The 14,811-nt window shown below is 35.7% G+C and overlaps 1 protein-coding gene across 1 annotated transcript in view; it reads left to right on the forward strand.

Moving 5' to 3' along the window:
* LOC145979521 (uncharacterized) overlaps positions 1–14,811 on the forward strand; it is a 52,595-nt gene that overhangs the window by 8,256 nt on the left and 29,528 nt on the right. Inside the window, exon 3 of the mRNA XM_083112465.1 lies at positions 4,200–4,412. Within this exon, the coding sequence (XP_082968591.1) occupies positions 4,200–4,412 (213 nt within the window). The remainder of the gene's footprint in view (positions 1–4,199; positions 4,413–14,811) is intronic.

Consider the following 14,811-nt stretch of genomic DNA (forward strand, 5'->3'; position numbering starts at 1 on the left):
GGCAACTTCCTGAAAGTCTGCGGAAACAGAATTTCATCAGTGGTTGACTGCCTTTTCTTTGGAAAGTTCTCCCATGAACGTTGGATGTACTTATTCTTGGCCGTCACAGAGCAATATGACGAATGCGATTGTTGAGTTCTAGTTAAGTTTAAAACCTTGCATTCTGCTTTTTTTGCCTTTTGCCGATCCAGATGAAGCAAAGTCCGGCTTATCAGGGTTTTTCTGTACTTGTGGATTGATTTAAATCAGATTGACTAAAATCGCAATTTAAATCAACCTTTAAAATCACTTTAAATAAATAACACTGGGCGGCATGGAATTCCTCCTTGCAATGAGAATGGGTGTTTCTTATGTTTTCGAGGGTTCTGAATCTAGATCTCATAGCCAAATTGTTCCGTTGCCCATCAATTTTGAGGGAGAAGATATTTCTTGATTCGTTGTAATGAGCTCATCGAGCAAAATATCAGGCTTTTATAATCTGCTCCTAAGATGGCTCTGTATATAAGTGAATAACTGTTGTATTAAATTTTAAAGAAGTATCTACAGAGATTCTCATAAGGACAAGTATTTAATATAGCTAGTATCCAATTTCCTCTTAGAATTCTTGTATAAGCAATTAGAAGAAAACAGTAAACATGTATTTGTTGAGGAAATGCATTACTTCTTTCTGAACTTATTTTCTTATACTTCTGTATATTCAATCTATGCAAATTGTGTTTTCTTCGTTACCGTCAAAGTGAAGTGAATTCTCTGAAATGTCTCGTGTCGTAACCAACCGAACACCTTCTGCTACATTTGTGGGGAGTTAAAACTAAAATCTCAAAGGAAACCTTTAACTCCTCTTGTGAGGGAGGCTTATGAGCTTTATTTTGGCTGCAAGGTTGGTGATCAAGATAAAGCATGGGCCCCCAAAATATGTTGCAGTACTTGTTCGAGAACTCTTGTTAGTTGGTTGAATGATACCCATAAAGGAATGTCATTTGCTGTGCCAATGGTGTGGCGTGAACCGTGTAATCATCTAGGTGACTGTTATTTTTGTATGGTGAAGGTTAGCGGTTTCTCCAGCAAATTGAAACGAAAATTGGAGTACGCGAACATACCATCTGCTCTCAGACCTATCCCTCACAATAACTTAATGCCAGTGCCAAAGCCTCCGGAACAATACACCGTGGATTTAGAACTGGAAGATGATGCAAGAGATGCATTTTTTGGAATGAGAGAAGATGATGAGTTTCATCCACCCATGACCAACTTCCCGCAAGCTGAGCTGAACGACCTAGTTTGAGACTTGGATTTACCCGAAACAAAAGCTTGGATCCAGACTTCAACAGTGGAACCTTTTGGAAAGTGATGTAAATGTGTCATACTACAGGAAGAGGGAATCAACGATTGTAAAGTGGTTTTCAATTGAGGGTGACTTAGTGTATACTAATAGTGTTCGAGGATTGATGAAGGAACTTGAGATCAAATATGACTCTGATCAATTGAGACTTTTTATAGATTCATCAAAGGTTAGTTTGAAGGCTGTTTTTGTTCATAATGGGAACAAGTTGCCATCAATACTGCTGGCTTATGCATTTCACATGAAAGAGACGTATGCGAACCTTGAACAAATATTGCAGAAAATATGTTACCAAGAATGTCAGTGGAACATATGTGCGGACTTAAAAGTTGTTGCATTGCTGACGGGCTACAAGGGGGTTACACAAAAATTTTGCTGTTTTATTTGTGAGTGGGACAGCCGAGGAAAGGACAGACATTATACTGTAAAAGAATGGCCACTTCGTGAAGAAAACATTCCAGGAGAGAAAAATGTATCACCGCCAGCTTTAGTCGAGAAATCAAAAATGTTGTTAGCACCTCTCCATATCAAGCTCGGCCTGATGAAACTGTTTGTGAAGGCAATGATAAACAGCGACAAGGGTTCCAAAATAAAGGAAGGTATCTTCATTGGTCCACAAGTAAAACAGCTATTTCAGGATCCCAATTTCAGACAAGTTTTGAATGACACTAAGAGATGGGCATAGGATCATTTTGAAAATGTGTGCAAGAACTTTCTGGGAAATATAAAGTCTGAAAATTATGTGGAAATAGTGCCACTGAAGCTGCATTTGTTGCATTCCCATTTAGATTTTTTCCCGGGAAATATGGGTGCAGTTTCAGACGAACATGGTGAGAGGTTTCACCAAGATGTGGCCCAAGTGGAGAAACGATACAGTGGGAGATGGAATGGAAACATGTTAGCCGATTACTGTTGGACTCTTATGCGTGAGACCCAAAAGCAACAATACAAGGGACAGAAGACAACAAAATAACATTCTACGAACCTACGTGTGTGGATAAAGCATGTCTGCAGATTGTGAAAATGTTACACTTTTTACCTTACATTTTGTGCCACCTTTATGTTCTCTTAATGTATGTAGATGTGAAGAAATTTAATCTGGACCATTAAGTATGAATATGTAAATTTTTCACGCTATTAACTGTATGAAATATTTGATATTTTACATGTAAGTTTTGCGTTTAAAATTAAATGCCCTCATGTATGGTGTGTCCGTTTATAAAATTAGTTTCAAGCCCAAAACGTTTACTCATTTCTTCTTTTTCCTATTTGTAGTACAGTACCATCTATTTGTCATATTCGACTCTCACTGAATGCATTGGAAATTTTGAAAGTGAAATATTTTAGAACTCGTGGATGCGCTATTTTGAGATTCTGAATCAGGACCTCGACATCTATAAGAATCACTTTAAATTTTGCCAGGGAGGAAAAAAAGTTCCAATTTGCCACCCAGTGTAATTTATAAGATAATGTATGTAAGGATTTTGTGGATATCAATCACTTTTGGTGAAAGTACATTAATCTCTTAGTCTGGAGACACATGGTGGTTCGAATCCCACTTTAAACTGTAGGTCCAGTCCCGATTAGCCTTACTGTGCATAAAGTGGACTTAAAACAACAAATCAATCAATCATTAATCTCTTAGTCATTTAATTGTGTTTTTACCCTCTAAGAAAGGAAAACAAAGGAATCAAAATATACCGGATGATCCGTTTGAGATGTCAGAAAAGTAAACCTTTAGACACAAGAGGTTAATGTACGTATCTCCGAGCAGCTTGTTGTAATATAAGCACAAAGGATGTAAGTTTCGAATGAGTGTAGGTTTCAGCTACATGGCGGCGCTACTGTGCATGGTAACAAAGGTGGTGATCACATCACAACAGCGCACACAGTATGTGGTATGGTATGCAAAAGTTTCGAGTATGCATGCATGCTACTGCCGCCATGCAGCTGAGGTCCGTAAACCTCCACTCATTCGAAATGTACATCCTTTGTGCTTATATTACAAGAAGCTGCTCGGAGATACGTACATTAACGTCTTGTGTATCAAGGTTTACTTTTCTGACATCTCAAACGGATCACCCGGTATGTTCTGATGAGGTGAAGCTCATTCAAATACAAATGTAAACTATAAACACCCTTACGTTTCTCTTGATTTAAAATTCAAGAACTAATGTAGGCAAAATAGCAAACATTCTCTGTAGAAAAATATGCAAAATACTAATCATGTTACACCTTAACATTAAAGAAAATGCCAAAATTCTCATAGAATACATCCAGAATGTTTTATTTTCACCGGAAGAAAAGTTACTGAAATTATTATAGTTTCATTAACACACTCAACAAACAAATCTATCTAGTAGGTTCATATGTACAGTATCAGAAACAGAAAAATGCATATTTACGAATATTTTTTTTATTTCCTTTAATCAAACTGTTCAAATATTTTACAGGGCTGTTTACTAGAAAAACTTTTCTATAAAATAACATGTATTTTTATGTATGGTGCCCAGAACAATACAAACAATTAAAAAGATCATCAAAAATCATGATTTTTATTGACCCTGACTTGTAGTGTCTTTCTCAAGTTCAATGTTAGGATGGTACACTCCTGTTCAGATAAAGTGGCACATTCTTCAATTGTCTAACCTTATAAAATGTGCCACTTCATGTGAACATGAGTGTACCAGCAAGAGGGGTGAAATATTTTTATGAATCTAACAACAGTTATGCAGACTTTCAAATTGCCCGTCGTCATTGAAATTAACCTAAAGTGATCCAAACAACCAAGTATGAAATGCAACTGCAAGAATTTTTATAATAACATGTATCATTCAATGTGTGTTTTCTCTTTCAGAATGTTAAACCTGGTTCTGATGCTGCCATCAGCAGTGGCATTACGATCACCCTTACTGGGAAGCAGATAGAGCTGCTGAATGCCTTTGCAAGTGAAGATTTGAACTCGATGTCTGATGTAGATGAAATTTTAAGTGAAGCATTCTCGCAGAGTGCATCGTGCGATGCAGGCTCATGGATTGAGAAGATTTCGTATGCATTCACACCACAATCGGTAATGGGTGTTTTAGTTTTGAAACCTCTTGACTTTTTGATGTCTGTAGTTTTAAATGCTGTTATGCATTTAATGGAGTGCTTTGCTGAAATTCTAATATGAATGGGACAGAGTCAAAGGTGCTCTTTCCACTGATGTCTCCCCCTTGACCTTTTTCCCACTCCGTGTGCATTGTAAGCTCTTACTGGTAGTCTTTCTGCATCCATCCAAGTCTCTGCTCCGTACGTAATTATTGGCACATAGTATGTGTTATATATTACCTTCTTGCATTTCATAGGTACATCCCTGTTCCATATTAATCTTCGAACGCTTTGATATAGTCCACCGTCCATTTGTCCTCTTCTGTTTACCTCCTCATCTATTCTTCCACTTCTCTCAATTATGCTTCCACGATATCTGAAGCTCTCACTACCCTCAACTCTTCCGTGTCCATCTTTATTCTTGGTTCATTTCTGGCTCTGTTTCTTGTTGTTATTAACACCTCCCTCTTTTCTGCACTGAATTTGATTCCTCCTCTTCTGATTTCCTCATTCCAACTATCAAGCTGTCTCTGTACTTCTTCTTCCACTCTGCAAAAGTGCTGTGTGGAATTTTTGTGAACCTGCAATATTCCCAAACAGTCAGAGTTCAATTTCCATGTGGCTCCAAAATTTGAGTGTTGACAATTGTGGAGTTACTTGGAACAAAAGTACCAGACTCCAGGCTCGAAATCATCAGCGATGAGCAGTGAACTGATTTATATGTAAAAACATATGTATGTATGAAACTGAAATCAGTTACATTTTGTATTATCTTTGCGCATCATGGCATGTAGACTCAAAAAATTCCATTTTTATTTTCCATATTTATACATATGTTAGGTTTTGGCTTATATTTGACATAATTTGAGTTATTTTTGCATATTTCAGAACATTTCTCAACATGTACTCCATATTCTTGCAATAACCACATGTCCCCATTTGACTGAAAGGGTTGGGTGAATTTCTTGTGAATAACACAAAGTCCGAAACGTCGTTAAACAAACTATAGTTTTGTAACCTTCTTCATACCCTCCAATTGTGTTAATTACAAGTTTTCTGTCCCCAAGCAATAGTGTTCCTTTCATATTTCAATTTGACACCTCCCAACAGTTTTTGCTATTGTAAAACATTGAAATTCCGGACAACAGTAGAGAATGATGGCTCAAGCATCAGCTCCTAGTTGTTACAAACGTTATTTTGGCAACGTTTGAAGAGAGTCCCAAGTCTAGCAAAGACAGTCACAGTAATAGTTATAATGCTGAGTCTGTATTTTATGTAGTTCGTCTAATGTCTTATCAGGGTTGCTGCGCGTCTGGAAAACTGGGAAATGCTAGGAAATTTTGCAGATCATCTGGAATTTACATGCATTTTTGAGTCTGCAAGAGAAAAATTTGCAAAATGAACACTTCCACTTCTGTATTCGGTTCTTCTGATTCCACTCCCAAAAGTTATTCAGTTCAGAAACTTGTTTTGTTCATTCTTATGATTCTCAATCTTGTGTGCAAAAATTATGGTTCCTTCGAATTTCTGTAATAAATTTTCACTTTTATAATACCAGATTAGAAAGAATATCAAAGTAAAACTTGCTGTCCAGATACCTGATTGCAATATGATCATAATTATCGGAAAGGTTGGTGAAGATGAGGTTATCGTATATTATGTTATAGATCTTAGTCTTGTTGGCATTTCCTATAGAATTCCTATATGGAACAAAAATTTATCCGGATGCTGTGTACTTATAAATGTAAGCAAAAAAGCAGCATTTTCTACGACACTTTAAACCTGCCAGAAAATGAAAAATTGTGTATGGTTTATGAACTTTTTCTGTTGTTTTTATATTGTGGAGATCTGTTATGGTGAAATAATGTACCTCCGTTACCTTAGCCTGAAGGCTGGATGCACGTGATTTGATACATTTGATGCCGATTGTAATTTCAGATTTTACTCTTCAAATTTTCACATATTCTTGTGTGTGTGTGTGTGGAATGAAATTTGCTAAAGAAAAGTTGTGAAAGTAAATATTCATAATAATTAACAGATTATATGGTTAATTGAAAAACACAGGTTCAAAAGCAAAAATCCTGTCTGGAAAAAATCATTTTTGTACTGGAAAAGTCAGCGAATTTCATAATTAAAAGATCAATTGGATGGTGTTTGGTCCACTGGAAAGCATTATTCCCACTACCAACATGTTTTGATTGTTAAATTAGACAATTTAGTATATATCTTAACATTTGATTAATGCCCTTCGTGGGGCTCTTCTGCCATCTGTTGAGCAAATATTGTATCATATTTTTATATATTTTTCATTCTTTCCTGCGAAGTAACAATCACAAACTTTGTTCTCTTTCCTTTGGTCTGCAACAACTAAAATTGTATTGTTGTTCTTCTAAACAAACAAAAAATGTCATTAACGAACTTCAATACATAGGGAGTCGGGAGTCATAATTTGTGGTATTTTATTATGTTTAATGCAATTGAAACTTCTATTCAGTAACATATTCGAGTGGGGTTCTTGGACAGGTTCTCACAATCTTGAAAAGCTGTGAGTAATCTGTGTGTTGTGGCTTTAAGCACTTTTCACCAATTTTTAGTGCCTACAAAACAAACTACGTACAGAGGATGCCGTAGATGTAGCTCCAGGGGTATTGAAAGAAGAACATATATAGTGAATGTGATGTTCCACTATGCACAGAACCATGTTTCGGACAGTTCCATGGAAAGTACGAGTCATGGCTTGTTTCCTTCTGTGAAAACTCACAGTATATTCTAATAATTAAATGTTGTCAGATAAAAGCATATATTCAAACAAATGTAACAAAACTACAAAAGTGAAGTGTGTTCCCATTCTAAAAAAAAAACCAACACCTGTACCAATGTCAGTGAACCATTCAAAGGGTATCATTGCCGTTACCACATTGTTATTATCCATTCACGATGTTATTTATTTTGAATATTTTTCAGGAATGTAATTTTATTTGAAAGTTAATCTTATTTTTCATATTGGACACAAAATATCACATAATGTTGCAAATGAAAATGAAAACTAAAACTTTCCTGAGTACCTGTGACATGAATTGGTCCAGTTGGAAGAATACTTCCCACACCATACAATTATGGGAAACCATGGAAAAGACATAAAGTAACACCAAATTATCCAGAGAAACCAATTTCGTTCTACTTTTAGAAAAAATTGGCCCATGAAAGTGTTATAAAGGTAAATTTTTACAATTTTAAGTGCATATTTAACCTCATATTTTGGTGAAAATAACTAAGTATGTATTTACATATTGAGCATGTTTTTACTACATATAAATCTGCTCCCTGGTGATGAAACATGATGCATCACCCAAGGAAAAACTTCTTGACAGGTCTTGATCCTTAAAGAGTTGTTAGGGTTGGTTTGTTTTTACAATGGGCCAGTCTCTTGGTGAATAAATTCGAACTGATCATTTCCAATAATCGATACATCATTATCAGCCCTTATTAACATCAATAAAACCAGCTGCCTCATAGGCCAGACACATTTAACGCTTGTGTCCTGATCTTAGCAGTTAAAAATTCCGAGTTGAAGCCCTGGGCTGGGTGCCCTTTGTGAATGTCCATTTATCACATCATTATTATGCTCAACATTGCAAATAACCTCAAAAGGTAGAAAGAAAATACATTGAAAATTGTAAAGCCCAGCTCTGCTATGTTGATATGGCTAAGTTGCAACATAATACTTCTAGGGCTCGGAAGTTCATAAAGAATCATATTTTTTTTTCTGAGCCTTGAAAACGATGCTAAACCTAATGTCAGTCCGTTTCCCATAATAGTCCAGGCAAATTAGAAAAAAGAATGGAAAAAATTCCAACAGAGATAAAAATTGGTAGATATCACCAGTATGGTATTTCAAACAACATAGTAAAAGTCCCCGACAATCCGAGTTGTGCTCTGTCCGCCATATTGGAAAATGGCGGATGAACGGTGACGTTTGATCATAATTGCTTTATTAACTAAAAATGGTGAAGGCTGAGCCGAAAATGTGTTCAGACATAAATTAAAGAAAATAAAATTTCCAATAACTGTAAGAAGATAAATTTTTGTGATTTAACCTACCATTTCACTGTTAATAATATATGTAATTTCTTTAAGGGTGCTGCCTGTTGTGGAACTTCGATGTAATGGATCTGATCATCAGAAAACAAACTGAATAACCTTTTTGGCAAGGCAACAATGGATATAACCCAATATTGTATTATTTGTGAACAAACGTTGAGTGAAGGTGACACTGGAATATTTGAGAAATTGGAAAATGAGACGAATGTGAGGTTACATATTAAGTGCCGTAAGGACTATACTCGTGAGAGTAGTATTACTGCTGCAAGTAATTGTTCACCACAACATGCAATACTCCTTCGATCAGCAGTACATATATTTCACTTCAAATGTGATTGCTTGTCTTGCAGTGAAGTTTGTGATTTTCAAGCAGAAATGAAAAAAAAATGAACAGACGAGTTAAAATATTTGAAGTTCGATCCTTAACATTCAAGAATCAAATCATTGAAGCTGCCATCAAGAGGAACGATGATTGGGGAAGGACAGTGCTTGATCGAATGCACACCGTTATTGATCTAGTTGCAGTTGAGGCTAGGTATCACCATCCTTGTTTCACTAAATTTTACACATCCTCACCTACATCGGGAAAACGTGGTAGGCCTGAAGATGAATGTATTTCTATAGCATTTCTGCAGTTATGCTGCTACCTTGATAATGATAACGACGAGTGTCAGTACTCGATGAATCAACTTATGACGAAGATGAAGGAATATCTTCCACAAGATACTGATGTCTCAGAAACAACTCTTAAGAAACGCCTATGTGATCACTATGGAGAAGACATGATAATAAAACACGTAAAGGGCAAACCACTACAGTATGTTTCCGTGATACAGGATATAAAATATTATCCAAAAGTTGGTACACACAGAAAGAAGAAGATCCAAAGAACGAAAGACTTAGAATTGTTAGAACTGCTGCCGCAATAATTCGGTAAGATATACGATCTGAAACATATGCTAAAGATATGTATCCAAATCCTCATTAATGCTTGAAGACAGCTGATGATATGGTTCCAGAGACATTAAGAGTCTTTACAGAGAGTGTGATTATGAAACGAATAAAAGGAAATGAAGACTCCATCAAAAGAAAATGTGCGTGTATTGAGCATGCTATTATATCAGCAGTAAGACCACGGTCATTCAATTCAATGATTCAGATTGGACTTGCAGTTCATCCACATAGATATTTTGGTTCAAGAAATATTATTGATATGTTATCAAGCTTGGGTTTATGTGCATCCTACAATGAAGCCGTATTGTATCTTAGTTCTGCAATGTTAAGTGATGAGGAAATTGTTGTTGACAAGGAATTATTGAATCAGTTTGTATTTGATAATGCAGACGTCAATGTTCGGACCTTGGACAGACTAGGAACTTTCCACAATACTGCGAGCATTATGTGCACTACTCCTGCAAGATCTGTTCATCCCAGAAAATAAATTGTTCGGTTAAAGAAGCAACCACCATAATGTTACCTTGCCAAATTTGGTAATGTTCCATTACGCACATACGTTGTGCCTGCTGTCCGTGGCCTGCAGAAAATCAAGATTAAAGAAATTGAATACACCAAACAGGTAGCACCATCAGTGCATGTTGCATTACTTCTTGATTTTGTATAGATGTGTGGAAATCACCTTACATTGTCACCAAGTCCAAGTTGGAGTATTTATATGGAGCTTGCCACTGAAGGTAGCAAGGAATATCACATTTCTGAAATAAGTATATTACCATTTATAAAGCTGCTGCCGACAAGTCCAGATGCCATATACTCATCCCTTATGTTCGCAGTTGAAGAATACATGAAACATGGTCAAAAGACATGTATTGTTACTTTCGACCAACCTCTATATGTGAAAGCCTCTGAAATTGTTGCGGCTTCTCTAGACAACGGATATATGTCGTCAGTTGTCCGTCTAGGTGGATTCCACATGCTTATGTCGTACATGGGAGCGATAGGATACATGATGAGGGGAAGCGGATTGGAAGAAGCTTGGTCAGTAATATATATTATTTGTTACAAGTCGGGAAATAAAAGTGTAAAACTTCAATCAACACCAGGAAAATTTGATTACAAAATAATGGGAAAAGTTTCCACAGAGTTAAATTTATTTTTTACATTATTGGATTATATTGGTTAAATTTATTTTTAACATTATTAGATAGGTTGGTTAAATCACAAAAATTTATCTTCTTACAGTTATTGGAAATTTTATTTTCTTTAATTTATGTCTGAACACATTTTCGGCTCAACCTTCACCATTTTTAGTTAATAAAGCAATTATGATCAAACGTCACCGTTCATCCGCCATTTTCCAATATGGCGGACAGAGCACAACTCGGATTGTCGGGGACTTTTAGTATGTTGTTTGAAATACCATACTGGTGATATCTACCAATTTTTATCTCTGTTGGAATTTTTTCCATTCTTTGATGACATTTTGCCTACTTTTACTGGACTAATAAGTTAGAACCAGAAAACACTGGGTTTTTTGTTGTTTTTTTTGCATTTATTGGCTTTTAGGTAATTTTTCAGTATTTTTATTTTCTTTTTCATTTTGGAGGTTTATTTTCATTCTCCCGTGTTTCGTGAATTTTAAATGCAGTTGCTAGCATAATTTATGTATTTAAATTTCCTGACATCTGTCTTTTTTTTTTTTTTTTTTTTTAGCAAGTTTGCTATAGGGTCAATGGAAATGCACAATATTATTTTTAACTGGAAGTTTGGCAATAGATTAAATAATTAATTGTGGTACATTTATTTTTCCTCCAGCACTTCAAATACTTTCTTTGCTGGCCACCATAATCGTTTTTAATCTTGGGTTTTAGTCCTAATATAAAAAAATTATAATCTGATGTACGTGAAATACATTTTCAGATACTGACTGACTACTATATCATGCAAAGCCCACTTACACAGAAAAACCTTGAAGTAAAATTAAATAAACCGTATCATTCTACTGAATGATGGGATCGTCACGTACCACTCCCACAATAAATCAATGGGTGTAGCTTATTCATCATTGATCCTCATAAATGATGAGAGCACTTGTCATTAAGATGACAAATCTAAATGCTAGGCTGCTAAAGGCAAATCTAAAATAGAATTTCCAAGCAACTAGAAAAGACAATGGTCACTCATTCGGTTTTATGAACCTTCAAACCTGAATCATGCATGTTGGTTGTCTATCTGAAGAATGATAATGACGTAGAATACAATGTATCTAAACTCTCTTTGGACTTCGTTTCTTGTTGACCAGCGACATTCTCACCTCTCCTCTCAAGTCCTCTGTGTCAAATCCAAATAAAAAGTCCCGACCTTTCCCAGCCTGTCTACTCTCTAAAAACCCAGGCCATGGAGCTCTTCCTCCATGCCGAATCATGAGTTTTCCACCTGTTTATTGCAAACAGCTGACCACCTATTTTCCTGATCAAACTCCTGTTTCCTCAACACATCAGGAAGTTTTGCTTAATGCTTAACTGTGCAATACTGAAATACCACAGAGGGTAGACGACTGGTGAAAACAAGTGAATGCCCTGGTCAATATGAAACTTCCAGAGAAGGTTTAAATGAAATACAATCTTATGGATTAATACGTTCTGCCGCCGTGGGAAAAAAAATCCATTTTGAAAATTTAAAATTTAAATTGCAAATCTTGTCATGACCCAGGTTCTCCAGTTTGATATATTTATAAAAAAGACAAACACAAAATATAAAAACAAAAGGATAAAAAAGTGATTGAATAACTAGATATATATCTTTCTCTTTTTCCTTTACCAAAATTTACCTGTTATCCTAATAAAATTTATAATTTAAATCATAAAATTAAATACACAAATTGATGATGATAAAAAATTAAAGGTAAAAGGAAATTCTTTGTACACACATTTGAACTTTATGCATGTCTTTAAATTGGATAAAGTATTGTGCATAATATTGCATGACTCAAAAGCAAAAGTTCATTTAATTATATAAGTATAGAGAAAAAACACAAACTGATTTCTACTTTTGCCTTGTAACTTTCATTGTAAATAGAAAACTGCTGATATACAAATTTGAGGTACTATCGCTCATTCCACGGAACACACAATCACAATAGCTGAACCCCGAGCTGTTGCCGTTTGTCTTCTGTCCATAGGCAAAAGGCACTTCGGAGCCCTTCAATCCCATTCGTGGCTGGTCCAAAATGGCCACCATCACAAAGTCACGAGAATGTTCTCTTGGCGTAGTCACAGTGAGCGAGTTGAACAACTGCAGAGCGATACCAAGGCGTGGTTTCAGCCTGGATGTAAACAAAATGTACTACATACAAATGGCCACCGTGTGTTGGTATGGAACCAACTGTCCACCAATGTTTTCTATATGATCGAACCTGAGTTGGACCTTTGAAGTAGATATCGTGAACAAAAAATGTCCACAATTAAGTTCACGATAGCGTGGATTCCCAAATATGTAAGTAGTAGAGGCACATATTGTTGGTAAATAAAAAAAGCAAAATTTCGATACAAAAAGAGAGTCGATTTCGGGTTCAAAAGTGGCAAATAAAATAAAAAATGTCTGTGTTATAGCGGTGAATAATCACATCAAAAGTGCTATATAAAATGACATTTTGGTTTTAAAATTGTGAATATAATCCTAAATTTGATTTAAAACTGCACTTATTACATAAAATAAACTTATCCCTTCTAATAGCACATTTACGTAGTTACCAGAGTATTAAGTTTATTCCTGTGTAAAGAGGTCCATTTTTGCTTCTCAAATATTTACAGCAGAATTGATCAATTTTTCATGAATTGCATAACTCACAGGATACTTCAGAAAGTGTCGCAGCGGTATATAAAAGGTAAATTTCGTGTTTAAGAGTATATTTTGCAGTTCATTTCGCATTATTTCGTGACAAAAAGGGTAGAGAAATGCACCTCACATCTTTCAGAAACATGAAAAGTGAACATTACAGCATGTTATTTCATGTTTTCGTCAAAAACAAAATTTGCATGCCTCTAGTAAGTAGTATGTAGATAAAGGTATGTATTGTATATGAAAAATATACGTAGCACATAGCACTAATTATGTTATTAACGTAACCAGATTTCACCACCGCACGTGCAAAAATAAACACGTATATACGTAACACTGTTGCTTTGTTGAGTTGTACATGTAAAAGAAAGCTGGTTACACCAACGTGTTTGTCGTGCTTATTTGTGTAGCCACTTCACTGTTATAAGACGAAGGGTGAAAGATTAGCATAAAATAGTTTATGCACAAAATTGTTTTGCACTGGGATATGGAACTGCTACTGACATGAAAACCAGAAAATCAAAATAACACTGGGTTTTCTTCACTGCATTGCTATTATGTACTGTATTATAGCCTTGTAAAACACTGTTGATGTGTGTCTGCATTGCACACAACTAGAAATTCTTGCATGTGTCCAAAGAAAAAAGGTGTCTGTTCTGTCTTTAGACATCAGAAATGAAATTTCACACATAAAAAGGAGTGTCATGTTGTTCTTATCATGCTAACATAGCTGAAGTTGAATGTGCATGAAATGTCACTTAGTGTGTTTCATCTTGGTGAAAATAAAATGAATGCTTGGATGCTCACATGGTAAAAGGCTTGTAAATGAGCATATGCACATGAAAATTGGGATAACAATGCACATTTCCTGGAACATGTTCGGAAGTACTGTAGAACTAGACTGCTGTAGGAATTCTTTGCTTATATTTGCATGTTCATATCGATGCATTTTGTAGCAATACTAAAATATGACCACTTCGGAGAGAGGTCATGTATTTTCCTGGATAAGTCGGAACAAAATCACAATTGTATGTTGTTGTTCTCTTGTTATTCTGGAACAGTGATTGGGAAAGGAACTGTAAAATTGTAGTCCGTTATGGGAAATTCTTCTTATGAAAAATGTGGACAATATTTGTAGCTAGCACTTGGTAATTGGCAAAACTGCTGCATGTTTCTTCCATGTGTTATGGTGCATGTTAATAAAAGCTACATGCATTCATTTCTTCTTGCTTCTTTGTGTGCATGCTAAGAAAACTGGCTGGCATGCATCGTACGGAGCTTGATGCATGATGAAAGACTATGGAAAAGTGTTCTTCCCTGTGGTACATGGGAAAAGTCCACATAAGTACACATGGTAAAGGCTTACATGTGCATGTGTGGGGAAACAACGAAGCACAGTTTTAATAAGAAATCTGGGATTATTGTTGAAACCAAAACTGCTGCTGTGGGATATCTGGTGTCTCTGCTTCTCTTCTTTCTTC

The sequence above is a fragment of the Lepisma saccharinum genome, chromosome 26 (genome assembly GCF_977018435.1).
Source record: "Lepisma saccharinum chromosome 26, izLepSacc3.1, whole genome shotgun sequence".
Taxonomy (NCBI): Eukaryota; Metazoa; Arthropoda; class Insecta; order Zygentoma; family Lepismatidae; genus Lepisma; species Lepisma saccharinum.